The 25,802-nt window shown below is 41.2% G+C and overlaps 1 protein-coding gene across 2 annotated transcripts in view; it reads left to right on the top strand.

Annotated features, from left to right (window-relative positions):
- Positions 1 to 25,802, top strand: part of THSD4 (thrombospondin type 1 domain containing 4) — a 1,053,272-nt gene that overhangs the window by 74,421 nt on the left and 953,049 nt on the right. For both annotated transcript variants that reach the window (XM_077263867.1, XM_077263868.1), the window contains exons 2-3: positions 10,162 to 10,285; positions 12,086 to 12,155. In XM_077263867.1, coding sequence (XP_077119982.1) covers positions 10,257 to 10,285; positions 12,086 to 12,155 — 99 coding nt within the window. In that variant the 5' untranslated portion in view covers positions 10,162 to 10,256. The remainder of the gene's footprint in view (positions 1 to 10,161; positions 10,286 to 12,085; positions 12,156 to 25,802) is intronic.

Raw genomic sequence — 25,802 nt, 5'->3', positions numbered from 1 at the left:
GACGTACATTGTGTGCTGAATTATTAGGCAAGTGTGTATTTTGACCGTATCATCTATATATATAATTGTCTAAGGGGTACTTCCGTCTTTCTGTCGGCAACTTCCATAATGGAAATCCTGCATCGCTGATTGGTCTTGCCAGCTGCCTGTCATGGCTGCTGCGACCAATCAGCGATGGGCACAGTCCGATTAGTCCCTCCCTACTCCCCTGCAGTCAGTGCCCGCTCCATACTCCCCTCCGGTCACCGCTCACACAGGGTTTATGCCAGCGGTAACGGACCGCGTTATGCCACGGGTAACGCACTCCGTTAACGCTGCTATTAACCCTGTGTGTCCCCAACTTTTTAGTATTGAGGCTGCCTATGCAGAAGACTTAGCGGTCTTCGCTGGATCCCGGCGGGTGAGTATATAACTATTTTTTTTTTAAATTATTTTTTTAACAGGGATATGGTGCCCACACTGCTAAGTACTACGTGGGCTGTGTTACATACTGCGTGGCTGCTATATACTACATGGGCAGTGTTATATACTGCGTGGGCTGTGCTATATATTATGTGGGCTGTATTATATACTACGTGGGCTGTGTTACATACTGCGTGGCTGCTATATACTACATGGGCAGTGTTATATATTGCGTGGCCTGTGCTATATACTACGTCGCCTGTGTGCCTGTGTTATATACTGCGTGGCTGCTATATACTGCGTGGGCTGTGCTATATACTGCGTGGCCTGTGTTATATACTATGTCGCCTGTGTTATATACTACGTCGCTTGTGTTAGATTCTGCGTGGCTGCTATATACTGCATGGGCTGTGTTATATAGTATGTGGGCTGTGTTATATACTGTTTGGGCTGTGTTATATACTGCGTGGCCACTGTTATATACTGCATGGCCTGTATTAACGCATCGGGTATTCTACAATATGTATGTATATAGCAGCCACATAGTATATAGCACAGGCCACGTAGTATTTGTCTGCTATATACTACATGGCTCCTATATACTACGTGGCCTGTGCTATATACTATGTGGCTGCTATATACATACATACATACATACATACATACATACATACATACATACATACATACACACATACATACACACATACATATTCTAGAATACTTGATGCGTTAGAATCGGGCCACCATCTAGTCATTTATATGCAGATTTTCCATCTCAAAGCTGTATAACCTTGAATGCTGAATAGATAAAGCAGATCAGCGATATATATGTATTTGTGTAATGAGGGTTAAGGATACAACACCAGTTATTAAAGTGAGCAGAATTATTAGGCAGCTTGTTTTCCACAGGGTAAATGGGCCGAAAAAAGAGATGTTACAGAAAAAGTAACATATTTATTATAAGTCTTGGGCTCATACTCACATGCGAGAAACTCGGATGAGTCTCGCACGTCTATACCTGGCACTGAACCCGGCACTCAGGAGCGAAGCGTGCGGCTGTATGTATTGCTACACGGCCGCACGCTCCAATCCGAGTGGCACTGGCGGGTATTGACGTGCGAGACTCATCCGAGTTTCTCACATGTGAGAATGAGCCCTTGTAGAGGGATGCAGCACTCGTGAAATTATATTGACCACACCATTAGCCTAGCGTCAGGTACAAGGCCTTGCTTTTTAATGTTTTAACTACGTTTGAATAAAGAATCCATTTTATCCCTGGATAGTTGTGCTGGAATCTGTCCCCATTTCAACTGTATTGGCATCCAGGATTTGGCCTGCTGGCCAAAGTTTGATACATGTTCTGTAGAAGTCCATGAAAATTTAGCTAAAACTTAAATTATTTGTCTTGTACAGCTAGAGGAATGAGTCTGTGGCCTATAATCTCTTCTACCAAATCTTCCTTCCCACTTGTGCCTAACAACTAGGCACTGCTTTAGATTTTATTAGGGATATGCTATAGATGTTATAACACGCAAATATTTTGCAATTATTTTACCAGCAGATGAAGTACTATTCTCCATTTAAACAGTTAAAGGGGTTTTCCGGTACAAATCGATAAGTCTGTAGTCACTCTGTGTGACTGCAGACTTGTAATTCCCCACAGTGCACGCACTATATGCTGTGGCAATTCATAGAATGTTAGAGTTGGAAGGGACCTCAAGGGTCATCGTGTCCAACCCCCTGCTCAATGCAGCGCAGGATTCACTAAACCATCTCAGACCAATGTCTATCCAGTGTCTGTTTGAAGACTTTCTTTGAAGGAGAACTCACCACCTCTCGTGGCAGCCTGTTCCACTCATTGATCACCCTCACTGTCAAAAAGTTTTTTGTAATATCTAATCTGTATCTTCTCCCTTTTCGTTTGATTCCATTACCTCTCGCGTTTCCATGTGCAAATGAGAATAAGTATAATCCCTTTACACTGTGACAGCCCTTCAGATATTTGTAGACCACTATTAGGTCTCCTCCTTGCCTTCTTTTTTCGTAAGCTAAACATTCCCAGATCCTTTAACCGTTCCTCGTAGGACAAACTTTGCAATCCGCTCACCATTCTGGTTGCTCTTCTCTGAACTTGCTCCAGGTTTTCAATATCTGTTTTAAAATGTAGTGCCAAGAACAGGACACAGTATTCCAGATGAGATCTGACTAAGGAGGAGTAGAGGGGGATAATTACTTCATATGATCTACACTCTTTGCTTATCTTAATACATCCTAGAACTGTGTTTGCCTTTTTTGCTGCTGCATCACACTGACTCATGTGCAGCCTGTAATCTATTACTATAACTACGGTGGGTGCAGAAAGTGTTCAGACCCCGTTAAATTTTTCAATCTTTAATTGCAGCCATTTGGTAAATTCAAAAAAAGTTCATTTTTTCTCATTAATGTACACTCTGCACCCCATCTTGACTGAAAAAAAACAGAAATGTATAAATTTTTGCAAATTTGTTAAAAAAGAAAAACTGAAATATCACATGGTCATAAGTATTCAGACCCTTTGTTCAGTATTGAGTAGAAGCACCCTTTTGAGCTAGTACAGCCATGAATCTTCTTGGGAATGATGCAACAAGTTTTTCACACCTGGATTTGGGGATCCTCTGCCATTCTTCCTTGCAGATCCTCTCCAGTTCCATCAGGTTGGATGGTGAACGTTGGTGAACAGCTATTTTCGGGTCTCTCCAGAGATGCTCAATTGGGTTTAGGTCAGGGCTCTGGCTGGACCAGTCAAGAATGGTCACAGAGTTGTTCTGAAGCCACTCCTTTGTTATTTTAGCTGTGTGCTTAGGGTCATTGTCTAGTTGGAAGGAGAACCTTTGGCCAAGTCTGAGGTTCAGAGCACTCTGGAAGAGGTTTTCATCCAGGATATCTCTGTACTTGGCCAAATTCATGTTTCCTTCAATGGCAACCAGTTATCCTGTCCCTGCAGCTGAAAAAACCCCCACAGCATGATGCCACCACAATGTTTTACTGTTGGAATTGTATTGGGAAGGTGATGAGCAGTGCCTGGTTTTTTCCACACATACTGCTTAGAATTATCACCAAAAAGGTTTATCTCTGTCTCCTCAGACCAGAGAATCTTATTTATCATAGTCTGGGAGTCCTTCATGTGTTTTTAGCAAACTCTATGCAGGCTTTCATATGTCTTGCACTGAGGAGAAGCTTCCATCGGGCCACTCTGCCATAAAGCCAGACTGGTGGAGGGCTGCAGTGATAGTTGACTTTGTGGAACTTTCTCCCATCTCCCTACTGCATCTCTGGAGCTCAGCCACAGTAATCTTGGGGTTCTTCTTTACCTCTCTCACCAAGGCTCTTCTCCCATGATTGCTCAGTTTGGCTGGATGGCCAGGTCTATGAAGACTTCTGGTGGTCCCAAACTTCTTCCATTTAAGGATTATTGAGGCCACTGTTCTCTTAGGAACCTTGAGTATGGCAAAAATTCTGTTGTAACCTTGGCCAGATCTGTGCCTTGCCACAATTCTGTCTCTGAGCTCCTTGGACAGTTCCTTTGACTTCATGATTCTCATTTGGTCTGACATGCACTGTGACCTGTGAGGTCTTGTATAGGCAGGTGTGTGCCTTTCCAAATCAAGTCCTATCAGTTTAATTAAACACAGCTGGACTCCAATGAAGGAGTAATACCATCTCAAGGAGGATTACAAGGAAATGGACAGCATGTGACTTACATGAGTGTCTGAGCAAAGGGTCTGAATACTTATGACCATATGATATTTTAGTTTTTGCAAAAATTTTTACATTTCTGTTTTTTTAGTCAAGATGGGGTGCAGAGTGTACAATAATGTTAAAAAAATTAACTTTTTTGAATTTACCAACTGGCTCCAATGAAATGAAGAGTGAAAAATTTAAAGGGGTCTGAATACTTTCCGTACTCAGTTTGTCTTTTTCACACATCCTGTTGCTTAGTTCTATTCCTCTCATTCTGTAGATGTGATTTTAGTTTTTCTTACCCAGATGTAGAATCTTGCATTTTTCCCTGTTAAATACCATTTTATTAGTCACTGCCCATTATTCAAGCTTATCTAGATCCTTCTGAATCTTTTCTCTGTCTTCTTTAATATTAGCTATCCTTCCTAGCTTTGCATCGTTTACAAATTGATCAGTTAAACATACGTTATACATACTCCCAGCCAGTGGGTGTGGCCTCACTTCCATATACTTGTATGGAGCAAGGCTGCGCTCTCTAGCTGGCCATGTCCTCAATCAACCACACCCACTGGACAACTGCATCACTAGAGAGGGCACAGCCTTGCTTAATCCAAGTGTATGGCGCATGAGAATATCATTAACTCAAAACTGAAAATAAAGATTAAACAACAACCACAAGACAGATTTCATCAACCAAGGTGTAATTTTAATCAGTATAATGGCTCTGACCTGACACTGTCTGTAGTTTACTGAGCACAATCCTGCTGACAGGTTCACTTTAAAAAGGAAATACGCAAATAAAGAATTGCACCCGTGGTGTTAACTTATATCTTTGTACAATTTCACTTCAGTACCGTAGTGGAGTACAAAATCTGTCTGTTGTCTATCGATGCACCAAATGTATTATCCAGCATGAGCCAATCCAAAACACTGCTTTGAGAAAACTGCCCCTTTTTCCAGACCAGATTTCTTGTGAAATATTTTCAGCTCAAATTTACCACCCGATGTTAAATTGCTCATAAAAATTTCTATCTCCTGTGATAGTAGGTCGGCAGACAAAGGAGGTTTCACTTACCACAACAAAACATAAGACTAGATTCATCATATGCATTTCTTTTTCAAATCACATTTTTTGTCTTGTAGTATTCAATGATATTTTTGCCCAAATTCTTCAAAGTGGAGCATGAGGTTGATAAATATTGCACAAAAGAAAACATTTTCTTTATTTTTTACTTTTACCCTCTTTTGCCTTTTTTAATCAAAAAGTCTCATGGTGCACGAAAATTTTGCTATATACGCACATAAATTTCAGACTTGCATTAAATGACTCCAACATGTGAAAACTCAAACTCTACCAACAACGACGAACATAAACTAACAAACAGGCAAACACATATAAAATTGACTTTAAAAAGGAAGAATAAAGGCACAAATGCAATAATGAATGAGGCCCATAGATTCTTTGAAGGACCACTCCAGTGGTTTTTTTTTATTGCAGAGATGGATAGGTGCTACTAATCTAAGTTCCGTGATCCTAGAAATTTACTTACCAGGTGCCTTCTTCATCTTTTACCATCACCGCTCTACTCTGTCTTGATTAGATTGTGACTTTCTGGATTGCTTCAGTGTTTGCTGGCTTACCTGGTAGTCACAACTCAGTGTAAGTCTATGAAAGCCAGAATGAGGCTCTCATAGACTTGCATCAAGAGCTTGTGACTAGGGTTGAGCGACCTTGACTTTTTTAGGGTCGAGTCATGTTTCACGAAACCCGACTGTTGGAAAAGTCGAGTCGGGCGAAATCGGCCGATTACTGCGCAAAGTCGAGGATCGGCCGGAACACGAAACCCTATGCACGTCAATGGGGATTTTTTTTTTTTTCTTCTCTCTCTCTCTCTCTCTCTGTCTCTCTCTCTCTCCCCTCCGTCCCAGCACAGAAAATTTCGTTTTGCACATTCCAAATCGCTACTGCGCACAAGCGATAAAATGATGATAGGCGTGCACGCCCTAACCCCTATGTCATCACTCTGCCCACGCTCCTTCATTGGCTGTAAAAATGGCGCTAAACGCGTCATACGAAACGCGACTTTGGCACCAAGATCGCGTACCGCATGGCCGACCCCACACAGGGATCGGGTCAGGTTTCATGAGACGCCGACTTTACTAAAAGTCGGCGACTTATGAAAATGAACGATCCGTTTCGCTCAACCCTACTTGTGACCATTACAGCTGACTTATGGTCAGTCAGAAGTTGTGGTCACAAGATCGGGACCAGAGAGGTGCCAGTAAGAGCTGAAGACTGCAGCTGGTAAGTTTAAGGCTAGGGTCAGTGTACTTAAATTGGTGGCACAAGTGGAGTAGTGCTTTAAAGGCTATGGACACCTTTGATATGATTTTTTTTTTTCTACATTTGTTAGTAGGTACCATTATTTAATGAAATTCCTTCATTCATTGTGAGACCCTCTGTTCCAAGTTTCCGATTTTTCCCTTGTGGGGTTGTCCTTCTCATTAATATTGGCAGGCTGCTGCTGTCTTTGGTTCCTCATATGTTTTTATTTCCCGTCTATTTGCTTTCTTCGTTACCTTTTTCTTCCCTTCCTGTGACTTTAAACGTTTTCTTCCTATTGCACTGTAGATCTGTGGACAACCTTCTCCCCCTTTCTGTTGCAATCTCTAGCACTAAGGCTGGTTTCACATTTGTGGTTGAGTCCGCAGCGTCTTGTCTGCAACCGCAAATGCATGCCAACGAATGATAACGCAGGTTTTTTTATCCGCATCAGCTTATGCATGACAGCAAAAAAACGCTGCCTTTGCATGTGTTTGCACTTTTTTTGCGAAGTACGCAAGCACATCGAATGCATGTGTTTGCAAAGACATGCGTACGCATGCGTTCCCATAGACAGTAATGTGTTTTTTAATGCACTCATCTGCATGCCTGCGCATATTTGACTGAAATTTGCCACCTCAAAAATTGCAACATGGTGCGTTAGCCGTGCCACGCCGCACACCGAGAAAAAACGCATGCTTAAGCAAACACAGGTGAACGCATGCAAACGCATGAACCTGCATCCACAATGTAAAACATATGAAATCAAGATGCATGCGGAAGTATGCTTCAGAAACGCTGTGGACACAACCGCAAATGTGAAACCGGCCTAAGAGTAGGGATGGTGGAAAGCAGAGAAAGCATCAAGAGCTCTGATGAATTTTGCAGATCACTCAATTTTGAGGATCACTCAGCTAGATAATGGACTTCTAGTAGACACTTCAGCGGCAAAATACTAGAAATTTCTTAATGAAGACTATTTCACAAGTGGCTTAATTTTGCATTTAGGAAGCTAATGAAAATTTTCTGTGTGAAGTTGTACATAGCCATTAAGGCTAAGTTCGCATTTGCGTTCGGCGGCTTTGCGGAGGGCTGCGTACGCCCTCTGTTAAGCCCCACCTACGTCCGCATACTTCTGCATGCGTCCTGCATACCTATCTTTAACACTGAGTATGCAGGACATGCGGATGCGTTGTTTTGACGCACCCGCCGACCACACGGGAGCGCAACAAGTTGCTTTTTGTGCGGATGGCAGGCTCGTCAAATCGTCGCATCTGCATGTCCTGCATACCCAATGTTAAAGATAGGTGCACAGGACGCATGCAGAAGTAGGTGGGGCTTAACGGAGGACGTCCGCAGCCCTCTGCAGAGCCCCCGAACGCAAATGTGAACCCAGTCAGCAAATCAGTACAGGTGTTTTTATATCGAGTTCAGGCACCCGTTTGTTGGCCCTGTTGAAGCTTGCACCCCCCACAAAATGGGATTCTGGTGTCTGCGCCGACGCCATAGATTGCAGTGTTGCCAACAGAGCGAATGTGTGTTCTGTTTATCATGATTTTCTTGAGCATGCCTACCAGAAAAAGACACCCAAATGCATTCTACTACATTTCTCTCTTGCCTTGACTGTTTTAAAGTGGTTTCCAAGTCTTCCTAGTGTCAGACTTTGATGTCCTGAATTTGTTATTTGTTAGTGGTAAATGTTATTCTTGTGCCTTTTTTACTGAGCTACACTCCCATATAAGGACTTTTCTGCCATTTTCTGACCATATCTGACACACAACTATACACTTCATCCCCTGAACTTACCCCCGCTGTACTACAGAATGCCACTGTCTGTCCGCAGTCTCTGACATCATGTCCACCCTCTATCTGAAACGCAACCTCTCCAAAACTGAACTTCTTCTGCTCCCGCCATCTACTAACCTCCCTAAATCTGACATTTTCCTCTCTGCGGGTGGCACCATAATAACACCCCGGCAGCAGGCGCGCTGGCTGGGTGTTATGTTAGACTCCAATCTCTCCTTCACCTCCCATATACAATCTCTTGCCTGCTCGTGCCGCTTACACCTAAAGAATATCTTTAGAATCCGCCCTTTTCTCACCATGGAAACAACAAAAACCCTCACTGTCACCCTGATCCACTCCCGCCTTGACTACTGTAACGCTCTATTAATTGGCCTCCCCCTCACTCGATTTTCCCCTCTCCAGTCCATCCATCCTTAATGCAGCAGCCAGGGTCGTCCATCTGGCTAATCATTACTTGGACATGTCCGCTCTTCGCCAGTCATTACACTGGCTGCCCATTCATTACAGGATACAATTCAAAGTACTTGTTCTCACCCACAAAGCTCTCCACAGTGCGGCACCCCCTTACATCTCCTCCCTCATTTCTGTCTATCGGCCTAACCGACCACTGTGCTCTGCAAATGACTTTTGACTAACCTCTGCACTAATCCGTACCTCCCATTCCCGACTCCAAGACTTCTCCCGTGCTGCGCCAATCCTCTGGAATGCTCTACCCCAAGATATTAGGACCATCCACAATTTGCATAGTTTTAGGCGCTTGCTCAAAACACATTTGTTCAGAGCGGCCTATCACATTAACTAATCAAAGTAATTTTATGTTTGTGTGTAGCCCATTCACTATCTCCATCTACCCCCCACTCCCTGAAGATGGCTAGACCATCATTGTAAACACATCATTGTAAATACACACCTGTACTTTGTATTTCCCCCACCTCATTGTAGATTGTAAGCTCTCACGAGCAGGGTCGTCTTATTTCGCTTTAATTATTGTATTGTTAACGTTGTTACTTATGACTGTTGTGTTTGAAACTGTTAAACTGTAAAGCGCTGCGGAATATGTTGGCGCTATATAAATAAAGATTATTATTATATCCTCCACTGTAATGTGACAACTCTGGGGGCATATTAGCTCATTGAGCTGCTGTTTTCTGTTATAGATGATTTTTAAACAAAGGAATTTTCAATCTCACATTGTAGGTACAGTTCAATGAAAAAAAACAACAAAAAAAACCCAACAAGGTGGGAATGAGTGGTACTAGCAGCATTTTAGCCTAAAAACATGTGGAAACAAACAATGGTTATGTGCACAAGTATTTGCAGCAGATGTTTCTTAAGCAAAACCCAGAGTATTGGAAGGAAAAACCTATGCATAAAATCAGCATGTTTTTGATACGTTTTTATGTGCAGTTTTGATGCTTTTTTTAAATGTGTTTTTTTTTTTGAATGGCTGAATTACACTACAAAAATGATAAAAGAATTGACATGCTGCAGATTTGAAGAAATACTTTGATGGTTCAAATCTGGAAAGAAAAAATTAGCAGCATGTGCACAAGATTTCAGGAATCTCATCCCCTTTGATACTACTGTAAAATAGTTTTTTTTTTTCCCTTGGAAAACGTGAAGGAAAAAAAACCTTAAATGTGTGAAAAAGCCCTGATAATACAACACATTTCTAAAAAAAATAAAAATAAAAGCCCTTGTTGCCCATTAGTGCTTTTTAGGCAGAATACATACCGTATTATTTTCTTTCTTCGTAATTTAATTACACTTTGATTATGTGTGATAAGCTGTTAATGGTAGGAATCCAACAATGGTATTTTGATTTCTTTTTCAGCATAGTTTCAGGTGAACTGAGCACTTGATTGATTTCTGTAAAATTAATATTCTACATGTGTTTTTTTTTTCAGGTTGGAATTTGTTGTCATTATCAGTAGATCAAGGCCACGCTATCATCCTTCAGGAAGCTTTTTCACGCTTCATCAATTCTTCATTTCCTAGGAACATGGTGGACAGTTTGATTGTATCTTTACGGTGAGTTGTTCATCATTGTTGCTAAAGACCTGTGATCCCTTAAGTTCTGTTTTGTAATGCACAATGCATGACTTCTAATGTATTTACCATGCCACTTTTCCATAAAACCATGTCAAAGACGCTTGTGTGTGATTACAGCTGCTTTTTCCTTTTTTGTGTAATCTGAAATTTGTGGGAATATCCGCTCAGACTGTTTCGTAGCATAAATTCCTGAATTTATATCGACCTAGTTATATAGTGTGTGTGTATGTATATAAATGAAAAAAAAAAATTACTTATCTTACACTGATCCAGAGTCACATCCTATTATGTATATGGTCGAAAGCAAGATTCATAATTCTGCAAATTATCATCACTTAATATATAGTGCTTGGTACAAATACTGTATACGGTAACTCTTTTCAGAAATGTCCAGCTATTCAGACAGTAAGAAGAAATTGGCAGATATAAGCCCTGAGGTTGGGGATTGTGAATGTAGTTATGGGTTCTAGTTCAGGCTGATGATTCAATCGCTTTAATAAAACAAATCTGCAACTTAATGATCATCCCAGTACATAACTAAAGACAGAAGAGAATGTGCACAACACACCAAGTACTATAATAATAAAATAGTAACTGACTGGGACAGCCGTGTCTGGCCCAATAAGAAACAAAAAAAATGGTGTAAACCTCAAACTCAGTCAAATATCTTAAATAAATGCTCAGTTGTTTTTTGCAGAAATTAGAGAGCAATGCCACTCCGTTCTAAGGCCTCATTCACACGTCAGTATTTTTCACGTATGTTAAAAAAAAAAAGTACCAGTGTCATCAGTGTTTTCGATCTGCGTATCATCAGCATTTGCTCAGTGTGTCATCAGTGTTTTTCATGGATAAATAAATAAATGAGGCCTATCGGGGACCTAAGTTCCTTGTTCTGCCTATCTTTGATTACTGTGGTCCTGTGATGTGGAACTCTACAAGTGACCCCCACGTCTGATTGGGACAGCTGTGTCTGGCACAAAAGGAAACAAAAAAAGGTGTAAACCACAAGCATAGTCAAGTAACTGACTGTTTTATTGCAGTCATTAGAGTGCACTGCCACTCCACTCTAAGGCCTCATTCACACATCAGTATTTTTCATGTATGCAAAAAAGATTTTTTTTACCAGTGTCATCAATGTTTTCGATCCCTGTGTCATCCGAGTTTGATCAATGTGTCATCACATCAGCAATGGATAAATAAATGAGGCCTAACGGGGATATACTGTAAGTGCCTTGTTCTTCGGATCTCTGCTTACTGTGCTCCCGCCATGTGGAACTCTACAAGCGACCCCTGCAGCTAACTGCTGGAGGTATGTGATCAGAGACTGGTGGAGGACCAGAGAAGAATCAAATGGGAGTGGCAAGAGATTGGTAATGCAAATAATACTCTTAATTATTTTAGTCCATTGTAAGCAGTTTGTTAAAAATGCTACGGGATTGGGCACCCCCTCTTACAGCTTATTATCTTTATTATGTACGTTGTGCTGTATTTTCCACCCACTGAACACATCTTTATTTCAGTGGTAGAAATAGAAGGAAACCTCACTCAGTTTATCAACAGGTACATTGAGCTCCACATGACCCCATTGTGGAAAGGATTATGTTTTTCTGAATTAATGAAGCAAATGTTTCCCTTTTTACTTGTGTGTACAGTGTAAGGAGACGTCATTATGAAAGAATGCGGCATCTGTAATCACTAGTCAATGTACTGGTATGCGGCTGGAATGCTGGAGTGAATATTAAGTTATCTTTACATTACCGCCTCTGTTTTTCTTTGCAGATTGGTCAGCTCCATAGTATTGTTAGGATTTCAGCTGGTTTTCTCACAGCTGTCAATTGACCACAGAAAGGTAAGAAATCTCCACTTTTCACTTCCTAATGTCATTTTCAGCCTGCGCAGCAGCACAAGGGTGAACAACGCTCTCCTTTAACTCATATGTTTCCATTTCTAGAAAAATCATCCTGCGTCCTTTATTGATTAAACTTGCATAATTGAAACTTTGGGCAGCAGAGACTACGCTGCCTTCAGTAAATCCAGTGGCAACATTTATTTTGTTCTGTTGCTAATGTCTCCTAATTTAGCAAAAACAAAAAAAAATATCTGAGCTTTAAAAATAAGCTCTCATATATTTTTGGAGCACTGTGTACTTACAATTGCTCATTTTGCCTTTCTACTCAGTTAATTCTTCTCTTTTCTCTGCTCTATGTAGAAACAAAAAGTCTATTTTCACTGCATGAATCATTTCCCTCTTCAACTCCTGACCCAGCTGCTTCCTCCTCCACTTGCAGAGACTTTTGCAGTGACTTATGACTCATGCAAGGAAAATAAACTTTCTGTTTCCACATATAGCTTAGAAGGGTTCAGCTAGTCAATTTGATGCCATAGACCTAATGGAAAAGAGAAGAATTAACGGGGTAGAAAGGCAAATGAGCAATTGTAAGTACACAGAGTTATATAATATGATGGCTGCAATATATTAAGAGGAGAAAAACTTTGATGGGAGGAGTACTTCTTTAAAGGAGACTTTGGGAACATTGTTCTTATGATGGGTGTGTTTTATTCAGGTTCATGAAATACAACTTTTACCAAATGTCGTGTTTTATGGTCCATCCACTGCCTCGTGTAAGGTTTCTGAATGGGTTTTCAGCTTGGCACATTTTTTGCAACTTTGGTGCTAAAAAGAGGCAAAAACTGGTTAAAGACAAAAATAAAGAGCACTATAGAATTTGTGTCGACTTCATGAACTGCTTTCGCTATTTTGAAGTATGTGACGCTAAACTGTTGGAGAAACTGATTTCCATAAATTGGAATGATGAATCGGCCCATAGTGTGTAGTTCCCAGAATCACAATGCGTTTTTGGGTGCCAGTTTAACAACATTGTTCTGTAAATCATCTGCAAGTCCTTATCTTATCTCAGGTTGGCATACCTTCTGTTATATGTTTGAAGCCATGTGATTTTCTACTGAAGATATTAAAGACTAAAGTCCTGCCAAAGTGCTAACTTTTGAGATGTTGTTTAGAATGTAAATGGCAGTCCTATGTATAACAGGTGTTGTATGCTGTAGATAGGCGTAAATGGATTAAGTGCTTGAAGTTTTAGGCTATATTCACACGGTGCATTTTTGCTGTGTTTTTTTTCTACAGGCAAAACCTGCTCTCTTGGCCGTAAGTAAAGAAGCTGCTTACAAAAAGCCGGTTTTGCTGCGTTTTTTGCGGTCTTTGTGCTGCGTTTTTTAGGATCCCAAAGTTCAGCTTAGCTTCCGCCACAGAAGCATGAACACCGCTCATTATAGTAAGACATATGTGAAACCATAAAACCAATTTTGGAAAGAAAGGGCAATTTCATAAAATTATTTAGTGGAAAAAGTTTTTTATGTATAAAAACAATACTGACTATTCTCAACAAAAAGTTCATGAACAAATACACAATTAAAATGTAACCGTGAGGGGAGGTGAATTGGTTGAGAATAGTTTACCGAAGACATTGGCAGGACAATGAATTTGTAGGGCACTGTCCACACTTTGGTCAGCCCTTGAGTTGGTCAGGCTTTGTTCAGTCTCACACCTTGGTCAGCCAATGTTTACTTTACACACATCACTAATTTAATTGAACTGTACTAATCCTAGTTAAATTGTACTACTCCAAAACTGTCATTCTCTGGTGATGAGACCAAGACTTCATGGTTTAAACTTGGGAAAATCACAAAAACAAATGGGTTTCACATCCTGCTGTACCTGCTTTTTTCATTAAAAACACAGCAAAACCTGATATCTTCATTTTTACTGTGTTTTTGCTGTGCTTTTGCACTTACCTATTGCTTTCTATGGGTGAAAACATGCTGAAAAAAAGTTTTACAAATCACTGAAAGAAGTGACATACTGAAGTCTTCAAAAACTCAGCAGTTTTCCAATTCAGTCAGGAAAAAAACAACAATGTGTGGACATGAGATTTCTAAAATCTCATAGCTTTTGATGGTGCTGTAAAACGCAGCTTAAAATTTGCATGAAAAATGCAGCAAAAACACAATATGCACATGTTTCAGATTCGTTGTGTTTTGGAGCAGTTTTGCCATGTAGATTTGCTAGAAAACCTGAAACTATCCTGATGCAAGCAAAGTTAGTGAGAAACTTGAAATGTCATGCACACATTGCTTATTCTTGACTTGCAGGTTTGGCGCAGAAGATAATCTGATGCATGTCAATTCTCTGTGCGTTTTTCACCATTGACTTCATTCAAATCAGTCAAAACCAAACCCAAAATGCCCTGGTTTTTCCTGCCAAGAGATGCAGAAATGGTGCCGAAATTTCATCATCCATATACTCAATGTGTGCCGATAGCCTTAGCCCAGTGTTAAAAAAAAAAAAAAAAAAAAATATTAACATTTTGTTGTGCATTAATAGAAGTTGGTATTTGGATTAATGACTATAATCTACATGGTTACAAAACTGTAAAATAAAGCCCTAACGCAATTTAGCTAACGGGAGGTAACCGATACATCAACTACATGAAAGTTTAGTTACTCTTTAGTTACGTGTACTGTATTATGTTTTTTTTAGACATTTTCTGTGGAAAATTGAATTATGGGAAACCATAGACACCATAAATATATAAACCATGAATAACAATCTCCAGCGTCAATATATCAACGATATAATAAAATGATATATACACACTGAACCGACCCTGGAAAGAAACCTCTTTTCTGACAGACTGTCCAGAATGTACAGACAGTTGGCAACTTTCCTCCAGACACTGTACAGTAATGTTATGTAGGACAAATCTATTTTCTCAGTACTTTAAAGCAGATTAGTAGAGCTTCTAAAGCGGATCTGTCAATTCAACCTGCCCACATCATTAAACGGATCTCAAACCTCATCAGGCCGGTGTACTTGTTTTGAAAATGGCTGCAAAGTATCTGTAATTGATCATTTTACAAATCCAATTAGAACTGCACTGATTTTAAAATTAGATGGGAAAACTTAAAAAAAACAAACAACAACATTGATTCTGATATAGGTTTTCAAAATAAGTAGATCAGCCCCTTCAAGTCTAAGAGATCTATTTAACGTCTGTGGGTGTTGTGTGTGAAATGTTAACACTGAATACCATTTTAATTTCCTTTCTTTTTAATTTCTGTAAATTTACTGCCAGCTTTTTTCAACTACTGTATGTATTAGTATGTAAGACCTGGGTTTTTTCACATTTGCCTTAGACATTTGTTGTGATTTTTTTTATTTTTTTATTGTGACTTGGTGTGCCTGACCCCAGGACAAAAGTGAACAGTTTTTGTCATTTTTTTCCCCACTACTTTGCTTAGTACACTATTGTTTAAACATTTTCTATACACTTTCATAGTTATGGGCCTTTTTATTTAGGGGGCAATTATGCTTATTCGTATGGTCTTTGCCAAGTGGGCATTCTTCAAAGGTTAATCATGCAGAGGAGCCAAAAGCTGGAGAATACTGTGACTCTACGCCCCCTTGTAAAGACCATAAAAATGTGCTTATCGGGCACAGTATATAGAAAGGTCCATTTCTCTGGAACTATATGGCGGATTTAAAAAATTTTAAAAAATTAATATTCTGGGGAGCAGCAAGAATGGCATCCAATAAGAAAAATACCACTTCTGACCCAGTTCCTTTTTATGATTTTGTTGTGCAGCTTTGCTCCATAGAGGTAAAGCTAAATGGATCATCTGCGATGTGGCAAAAAACTGCAGCGACTTATTGTAATTTTCTTTATTATACAGTCACTTGATTTTGCAGATGAACAGCTGTTTCATCCGCAAAACTGTGCAGCCATTACAATCGGCTACTTTTCACTTTTCACTGATGCAGATGGTAAATCCATCCATTTTAATGTTGATTATACTGTATTAATATAAGACATATAAAGGAGCAAGTTCAGAGAAGAGCGACCACAATGGTGACCGGTCTGCAAACCATGTCCTATGAGGAACAGTTACAGGATTTGGCAATGTTTAGCTTGCAAAAAAGACTGAGAGGAGACTTAGTAGCTGTCTACAAATATCTCAAGGGCTGTCACATTGTAGAAGGATCATCTTTATTCTCATTTGCACAAGGAAAGACTAGAAGCAATGTGATGGAACTGAATGGGAGGAGACAGACTAGATATTAGATAATACTTTTTGACAAGGTGATAAATGAGTGGAACAGGCTGCCACGAGAGGTGGTGACTTCTCCTTCCATGGAAGTCTTCAAACAGAGGCTGGACAGACATCTATCTGGGATGATTTAGTGAATCCTGCTTTGAGCAGGGGGTTGGACCAGATGACCCAGGAGGTCCCTTCCAACTCTACCATTCGATGATTCTATAAAAGATGGATGCAGCACTTTTACTTTAAATTTGTTTTAAAAAAAAAAGCTCCATGTTCTGTGTATATTTTTTCTCTTGTTTTTTTTTCTCTATAGAATGTTAAAGAACCATAAAAAAAGAAGATTTTGCAAACTAAAAACCATGAAAACTTTAGCAAAATCCCCCCAATTGAAATAATAGTATGTGTGAACGAGGTCTTATGGCAGAGCCACCACGGCACAGAGACCTAGTTATATAAAGAATTCATCCATTACAAAGATACACTTTTAGCGTATATTTGTGTAATATTTTAGCATACGGTCCTAACTTTAATGAATTATGTCAGCTAAAATGAAATTTCCCTTTCTGACTGAATGCATTAACAGTACCTTTTCCAGATTACACAGTTGTTCAGTGATGGGGTGCATTTTTCAATTCTCCTCCATTAACTGTAGCCACATGGGATATCAAAAATTGTGTTTTAGATTTTTGTGCTGACAAGAACATCTGCATGCCTTTCAGCATTGCCAATATTTTGATGCAGCTAATAGTCTGCAGATTCATAGAATATTATGCATTGACCTTGAAATGGCACTGACCCTTATGTCCTCTCACCTTCCCTGATGCGTGATTACCTCACCCAGGGATTTCCATACAGGTCCGTTATGGGTTAACACACTTGTACTAGGGTCAAGTTTTACCTTATTATATATATAATAAACTGTAATTTCAGCACTATGGCTGGAAAGAGTTTGTTATAATTAACTGATATCTTAATCCTTTTAATCTCCGCAGGGACTAAATTCACTTCAGCCTCAATATAGAATGCTGAGTCTGCTTTTCATCTAATCGCGCATTAAGCCTCATCGGTTTCTCCATTTACTGCAGAATATCTCTACATCAAATGTTATCCATTAAATATAATGTTAATAATTATTATAATTAATATTCGAAATACACTGTGTGCACGATTAGTAGGGAATTTGTATTTTTGATTAATTTTATTACTAAACAACTACAAAACGTTAAAGGTGTTGTCCACTTCTGGGATAACCTTCTTGAACTAAATGTTTGACCCCAATAAAATAATAAAGCCTTTACTCACCGACCGTGCTGGTGCCGAACCAGCAGTGTCCACACTCGCGGTCCCAGAGCTCCCGTGTGGTGTTGTGACACAAGGTGCCCGGTGCCCAATCAGCACCAGCATCACTGTCCCCACCTTCGTAGGGATTGAACATGAATAAGAAGTCCGGGCTGCAGCTGATCTCTGACCTCCTCTTCATATGACAGATCCTGCGAAAAAAGAAGATTGTGATGTAACTGATGGATTGATACACATTGGTATTAGTGGCATATAAAATAAAAATGTGTCATTACTAGAGATGATAGATTATTTGAAATTCAAATTTCTTATCTTTATTGAAATTTTCCCCCAAAATTTAATTCCCAGCTAACTGATTCAATGCGAACTGTAATAACTTCTGTAATGTATGTGGCAGTGGAACCACTGTGCCGTGGACCAAGGAGAACCTGGAGGGGTGTGACTAGGCAAACACCTGACTGTTTGCTAGAGCCCCTGATGTGTGGTTAGCCTGGGCTCCAGCTGGACACCAGGTGCTACTCCAGAACAGACCTCAGACGTATGGTAGTTGACCCACTAACGGGAAGGAAGCTGGAACGGCCAGGAATGGGATGGCTTGATTAGTACAGGCAGGCACTGCTGGTATACAGAATGGCATGGCAGGTACTGGCAGGCATGGCTGGTATACAGAACGGCACGGCAGGTACTAGCAGGCATGGCTGGTATACAGGATGCACAGCAGGTGCAGGTTGGCACAGCTGGTATACAGGCACAGCATGTGCTGGCAGGCATGGCTAGTATAGAGAAAGGTACATCAGGTACTGGCAGGCACGACTGGTATACAGAGAGACACAGTAGGTTCTGTCGGGAACAGGCAGGTACAGACAGGAATAGCAAATATCAATATTTCCAAACATCCACGTTAATGGCACTTCAATATAAATTTAACACTTATTCCGGCTAGAGCTACTGTCCAGAATAACAAAGAGATCCATATATAAATTAAAACATCACTTTTTTTAAATCATAATAAAATCTTAATAAATAAAATGGTAAATACCTTATGGAGGCAAGACTATATGATGAAGGCTATTGTAAATGTAGCAGTCAATCTACAATGGGTATCAATGCATGAAAATCATAGTCAATGACTCCTCAGTTAAATTGATAACTACATAAATAGGTAGTTTCATGCATTGCTCAGGTGTGATTTTGGCTCATTCTTCCACACAAGCACTTTGCAAATGCTAAGGGTTCCATGGTCTCCTTTTATGAACTCTGAGCTTTAGTTCCTTCCATATATTTTCTATTGGATTCAGGTCAGGTGATTTCCTGGGCCATTCTAGCAGCTTTATTTTCTGTCTCTGAAACCAGTTGAGAGTTTTCTTGGCTGTGTGTGGGATCATTATCTTGCTGAAATATCCACCCTCATTTCATCTTCATCATCCTGGTAGATGGCAGCAGATTTTTATAAAGAATGTCTTGGTAGATTTGTTCATTTTTCCTTCCTTCAACTACATGAAGTTTGCCAGTTCTGTAATGTTGAAAATGGCCCCACACCATGATGTTCCAACCTCCAAACTTCTCTGTTGGTAAGCTGTTTTTGGGGTGATATGCAGTGTCTTTTGACATCCAAACATGGTGTTTATTATGGCATCCAAAGAGGTCAATTTTGGCTTCATCAGCCCAGATTATTTTCTCCTAGTATTTCACAGACTTGTCTAAATTTGGTTGAGACAACTTTATATGAATTTTGAGCTTGCTTTTAGTTCAGCAATGGAGTGTTGCGTGGTGAGCATGCATACAGCCCATGGCGCTATTTCACCCGCTGTAAGTATGTTACATGCTTTCAACGTATATGTAAAACATCAACCATACAATTGTAGTCACCACTCACTATACTATGAGCGTGCTGTAATCATTCTCCGACAATTTGATTGATAGGAACTCTGCAGTGTATATTAACGTAATGGGGAGTGATAAGCTCACACTTACTGTATATGGAGTGGTGACTGTAACCACTCCTCGCGCTGTCCCAATGTCTGGAAGTAAGCAGCTATAGTGAGAATGTATCTTTATTTTCTCCCAGTAGCCACGCTTTCAGTGAACCTGCCAGTCCTGATTTATATGCTACTACCCCAATATCTGCAAGTAAATAGTGGTTATGGAGGTGACAAGTTTCCTTTCAGCTAGCAGCCTCACTTTTCTTTACAAAGTTGGTGTTCTTTTTTTTGCTTAAAGATATAAAACTGTTATTTTGGCAACATTTTCACATGGTTCAATGATTATGAAATAATATTATTAGTCTCTGGGAATATGAGAATAGAATGGCCTCTAAAAACACTGCCATCGTTCATGTGGATGGAAAACAGAGGTGGGCATATTTCTGGCCTTGGCTCTGACATAATTCTACAATGGGCTCACTCTCTTCGGAGGATATGTAGTGATGTAATAGTAGCGGCTTTATGTAGCCTAGGAGTGATTAACCTCAGATGTAGTGTACTGTGCTTTCTATATTTGTCCAAGCAAAGCAGTGCTCGTGAGATAATTCCTACTCATGAGTGCCGATAGCAAATATGGCTTTCTTCCAAGTAAGCCCAGATGCTTTACTCTTGTATGTATACAAACAATTCTGTAACCTCTGTAGAAAGGACATAGGTCGTGCAAAACTGAAGGCAGGTTTCAGTGTATTACTTGTACTATGCAGTAGCTACTTGTGATATTCAACTGCATTTTTTATTTTATCTTATTTAATTTGTGAACTTGGGGAAAAAAGATGCAAAGTCTTCCCAAAAGAGAGAGGTTTGCAGAAATAAGAACTAACTATGTTAATCACCTTTAAGAGGGTTTTTAAGCTTATAACCCTACCTTTGACATGCTTTAAAAGGAAGCTGTCACCAGGAATATGCAGTCCAATCTGCAGGCGGCACCATGTTAAAGAGCAGAGGGAGCCGAGTAGTTTGCTACACAGTGTGTAAGGAAAGAATCTATATAACCTCTGATTTTTTCATTTAATCTTCTGCTTTTTCAGGGTGCCATGGATAGTATTGCCTGAAAGCAGGACAGACAGGGAAGGGGAAGTCAGGACAGCTCATCAAAAACCAGGAAATCCAGAAACGTAGGCAGAATGGTCAGGCAAGAGGACAGTCAGAGGTAAAGCCAGGGTCAATAACAGGATATTCACTAATAACAGATGATACCCAAGAACCAGCAGCAAGGCAAACGGCAAAGCTATAACTGGCACCCGTGGACTGATTGCTGAGGGTTTAAATAGGAAAGAACCCCATCCCCTGTCTCCAACAGAAAACTAATCAAGGTTACTCTGTGAATTACCAGTGCAAAAGCAGAAGAAAATAGAAAGAGCACCAGTCTGGCAGGCCTAGATTTTAGCTGAGCAACGCTGATGTTGCTCAACGGCCAATGCGGCCTTAAAGCAGCGCTGCCTAGTGGAAGTGGCCGGTGTGGCAGGAGGATGTTCACACATGGATGTTACACTGGGATTTTTAGTCCAGTGGGTGATTCCATCAGTGACTTTCAAAAACTGGCAAAGATTGAAAGTTTCACTTACTGTCCGTTAAAAAACATTTTAATGCAAAATCAATTTAAAAAACATGGATCCAGGAGTGAATTGGTATCATGTAGGATGATGGCCATTTTGCATCACACTATGCTTCAACGGGTCCTGAATGTTACTTGTTTTGGTGTAGCACCCACAATTCTCACCTGTTGGAGCTTCCATTAAAGCTATTTGGGAGTGAAGGGCATTAATAAATGGTGCTGGATTTCTTCTGCTGGAGGTTCTATCAGTGACTGACGGCTTTCTTTGTTTATATAAAGATAGCTGTCCGTCACTGATAGAACCACTCAATGGACCGAAAGTCGCAAAAGTAGTAGAGGATTAAATGAATAAATCACAGATTATACTGACGCTTTACTCACAAAACTATATATCAGACTACTCCGCTCACCTAGCTCTACAAATATATTGTTGTACTAGTGTGGTACCCACTCACAAGCAGTGAGCCTGGGTAGTCAAGAGGTCCAGGGTTCGGTACCAAGAGGCTCGTAATAAGCAATGGGATAAGTCAAAGGCGTAGGCAAATGAACGATCAAAGGCAAGGTCCAAAGTCAGTGTTCTGTCTTCATACACGTTGATACGGTGTGTGATCCAACATACAGCATAAACCACTTCTGTCTTCCAAAAGAAGCAGACCGTTCTCTGTAGTCTAACTTGTTTATTGGTAACAGGTATTGAAATGCGGTAAAACTATAAGAATACAAATGACTTGGGTAAGTATTGGGCAAATAACAGCACAACTGATACTTATAACTAGCAGGGAAAGCATACAGGATGATGCAACTTCTACATGCAACTACATACAGTAACTGACAGATAATAGATTTCCCGGGTACTAGTTGCTATACAGTAATCACATTCTATAGAACACTATATTGCAGGAACAGGGATAGCCATCTTACCGGATAAACTAACCAGGGTGGCAAGTAAGTGAAGTAGTTCCAACACAGCAGATTAACACGAGTGTACAGGAAAATACACAGAGAGAAAAATGGGGGATTCCCCTATCCCATGATGCTTTGGTGCAACCCAGAATGCAACACTCTAATGATTACTAAGAAAAACACAGGTAATAAATTTATCCACCACTGGGTGGTGCTATAACACAGCAAAACCAAAACTATAGCAGTGAAACTTTAATGCTTGGACGAACCCCTGTCCTTCATTAGGAAGGGCAGAACACTCCCCGCTTGGCATCAACCGATGCCACCTACAGGTTCCTTTGGCGAAAACAGCAAGACAAGTTCCGCCACCGGTCTGAGGAATAGTTTACTTTCCCCGGACTTGCCTACTTTGACCTCGACCTTACGGACCTTCCCATCTTTGCTTGGGAATACTTTAGTGATGAGGCCTAGTGGCCACTCATTACGGTGAGACTGGCTGTCTTTCATGAGAACGACATCACCGGTTTTGATGTTTGGTCTGTCGGTCTGACACTTCTTCCTTGGTTGTAAGGTGGAGAGGTACTGCTTCCTCCATCTGTCCCAAAAGGTATTGGAGAGACTTTGGACTTGTCTCCATTGCCGTCTGTAAAGGTCCTTGTTGCTAAATTCTCCAGGTGGAGCGCTGAGAACGCTGGCTTTCTGAGTAAGTAACATGGCAGGAGTGAGAATGGTCGGATCCTCAGAGTCACTAGAAAGCGAAGTCAATGGTCTGGCATTTTCCATGTTTGGAACGGTAAAGGCAAGCTTGCAGTGATGCCAACCCTTGCAAGGTTTTTGAATGGCGGGTGACGTTGACTTATAGGACCGAGCCACATGAATCAAACAAACGAGGGCACGAACAAGCGAGTTCCAAGTTGAGAACTTATTGAAATGGTGGGATTTGAGGTGATTGTCTTTAGTCACCGTACGTAGAGCGGATACCTGAGGTCGGATTTCCTCATCTGCCTCTGGATCTACCAGTTCAAAGATGTTTGACTCGTCCATGTATGGCGTCGAACGGTATAAGAATGTAGGGCCAGTAAACCAGGTCGTGTCCTTAAGGTGACTTGCTTCAACGGATCTGGTTGCGTGGTCTGCAAGATTGTGGTTTGTGGACACATAGTGCCACTGTTCAGGGTCGGTGGATCTCCTGATCCTTAGCACCTGATTGCTGACATAGACATAAAAGCGACGAGTCTCATTGCAAATGTACCCCAGCACTACCTTGCTGTCAGTGTAGAACTCGACTTCTTTGATTTCCAGGTCCATTTCTGTCGAGATAAGCTCAGCTAACTCTACTGCTAGCACAGCCGCACAGAGTTCCAGTCTGGGTACTGTGTGTTCACGGAATGGGGCCAGTTTTGTCCGGCTCATAACAAGCCTTACGTGGCATTGTTCATTGATGTCAGTTGTTTTCAAATATGCCACTGCCGCAATTGCTTTGGTTGAGGCATCGCAGAAGATACAAAGCCTTTGCATCTTGATTTCTGTTGATGGCACAGAAGCATATGGTCGTGCCACGTAGAGACTTGACAAGGCTTCTAAAGAGTTCTTCCATCTTACCCACAAGTCTCTTTTTTTCGCTGGGAAGCGGATCATCCCAATTGGACGTCTCTCGGGTGAAGTCCCTCAACATCATTTTACCTTGGATATTCACAGGGGTTACAAATCCCAGAGGATCGTACAAGCTGTTCACAATGGACAGGACGCCTCTACGCGTGAAGGGTTTCTCTTCTTCGCTGATCTGGAAGGTGAATGCATCCTTTTTCAAATCCCAGAGTAAACCCAGTCTCCGCTGCATGGGAAGGGAGTCCGTGCTTAAATCCAAGTCTTTTAAATCGGTTGAGTAATCTTGAGAGGGAAAGGCTGCCATTAGTTTCTGGCTGTTGGAAGCAATTTTCTGCAACCTCAAATTGGATGAAGCGAGCATTTCTTGTGCCCTTTTCAGGAGACTGACTGCCGACTCCTCTGTGGGTGTGGATTTCAGGCAGTCATCTACGTAGAAATCCTTTTCCACAAAAGATCTTACATCCGATCCATACTTCGCTTCACCCTCTCTGGCTGAATGTCTAAGGCCATAGATAGCGACAGCAGGGGAAGGGCTGTTCCCGAAGATGTGAACCTTCATACGATATTCCACGATGTCCTTGTAGGGGTCATTATTGCGGTACCAGAAGAACCTCAAGTAGTTTCTGTGTTCTTCTTTAACAAGGAAGCAGTGAAACATCTGTTGTATGTCGGCCATAAATGCTACTGCATCTTTGCGGAAACGAAGAAGTACTCCCAGAAGTCTGTTGTTGAGGTCTGGACAAGACAGGAAGACGTCGTTTAAAGAAACACCTTCGTATCTGGCACTTGAGTCAAATACCACTCTTATCTGACCTGGTTTCTTCGGATGATACACGCCGAAAATAGGTAAGTACCAACATTCCTCGGAATCTTGAAGTACAGGTGCAATTTCCGCGTGGCCACTCTGGAATATTCTCTCCATGAAGGTAAAGAAGTGTTGTTTTGTTTCTGGTGCCTTCTGCAGTTTGCGCGTAAGGGAGACAAATCGACTGTAGACAAGTTCTCTGTTGTTGGGTAAGCGTTGCCTCTGTGGTTTGAATGGTAAAGGTGCGACCCAACTCTTTGATTCATCTCTTACTATCTCTCGCTCCATGATGTCCAAGAACAGTCTGTCCTCTATGGACGTTGCTACCTGGTTGTCTTCTCTTGTCCTGTGGAAAACTGTGCACCCTATATGATCTTGCTCACCGTCGCATGCATGGTCTTCACAGGAAGGATCAGCTAACGGACAAGGTGGAGGGGTGTGGTGTGGCAATTCTTTAATCAGGAAACTGCTCTCGCATGGCTGGAAGAGAGACGGGCGTCCATTCTCGAGGGTATTGGTGAGCATGCTGTTGACTGATGTCGGCCTGTGTGCTCAACCCAAACAGACATCTCCCACAATGACCCATCCTAGGTCAAGTCTCTGAGCGTATGGGGTGTTTTGTGGGCCGTTGATCTGTCCTCTAGCCTTGTGGACCCGTAGTATGTCTCTTCCGAGAAGTAAGACGATAGGAGCTCCTTGGTCAAGCTCTGGTATCAGGTGAGCTATACATCTCAAGTGGGTGTGATAAGCTGCTACCTCTGGTGTAGGTATCTCAGACCTGTTGTCGGGAATCTGGTTGCACTCCAGTATTGATGGCAAGGATAAGCAGGTTTGACCGTCCATAGACTCTACTTTGAATCCAGTTGCTCTCCTCCCCGCCGTCTCGACAGTACCTGCACATGTCTTCAAGGAGTACGGAGAGCCGGCACCAGCAATGTTGAAGGTGTCGAAGAGAAAGGACTTAGCTAGAGACCTGTTGCTCTGATCGTCCAAGATTGCATATACCTTGATTGCCTTATCCCGTTGGCTCGCTGGGAATACTCTGACAAGACAGATCTTTGAGCAGGATCTTCCTGCTACGAGTTCCTTGCAGATCTCTGTGCACTGAGAGGTGACCACTGGGGTGTTCATGTCAGCGTCCATCTGTTTTTCGGCAGCCTCTTCTACTCGCGATGATGCCCCTGAAGGTGGTCCAGGATGCAAGGCCGTGTTGTGCTCCACACT

Source organism: Ranitomeya variabilis, chromosome 5 (assembly GCF_051348905.1).
Source record: "Ranitomeya variabilis isolate aRanVar5 chromosome 5, aRanVar5.hap1, whole genome shotgun sequence".
In the NCBI taxonomy this organism is placed as follows: domain Eukaryota; kingdom Metazoa; phylum Chordata; class Amphibia; order Anura; family Dendrobatidae; genus Ranitomeya; species Ranitomeya variabilis.
This window is presented reverse-complemented; position numbering and strand designations above follow the sequence as displayed.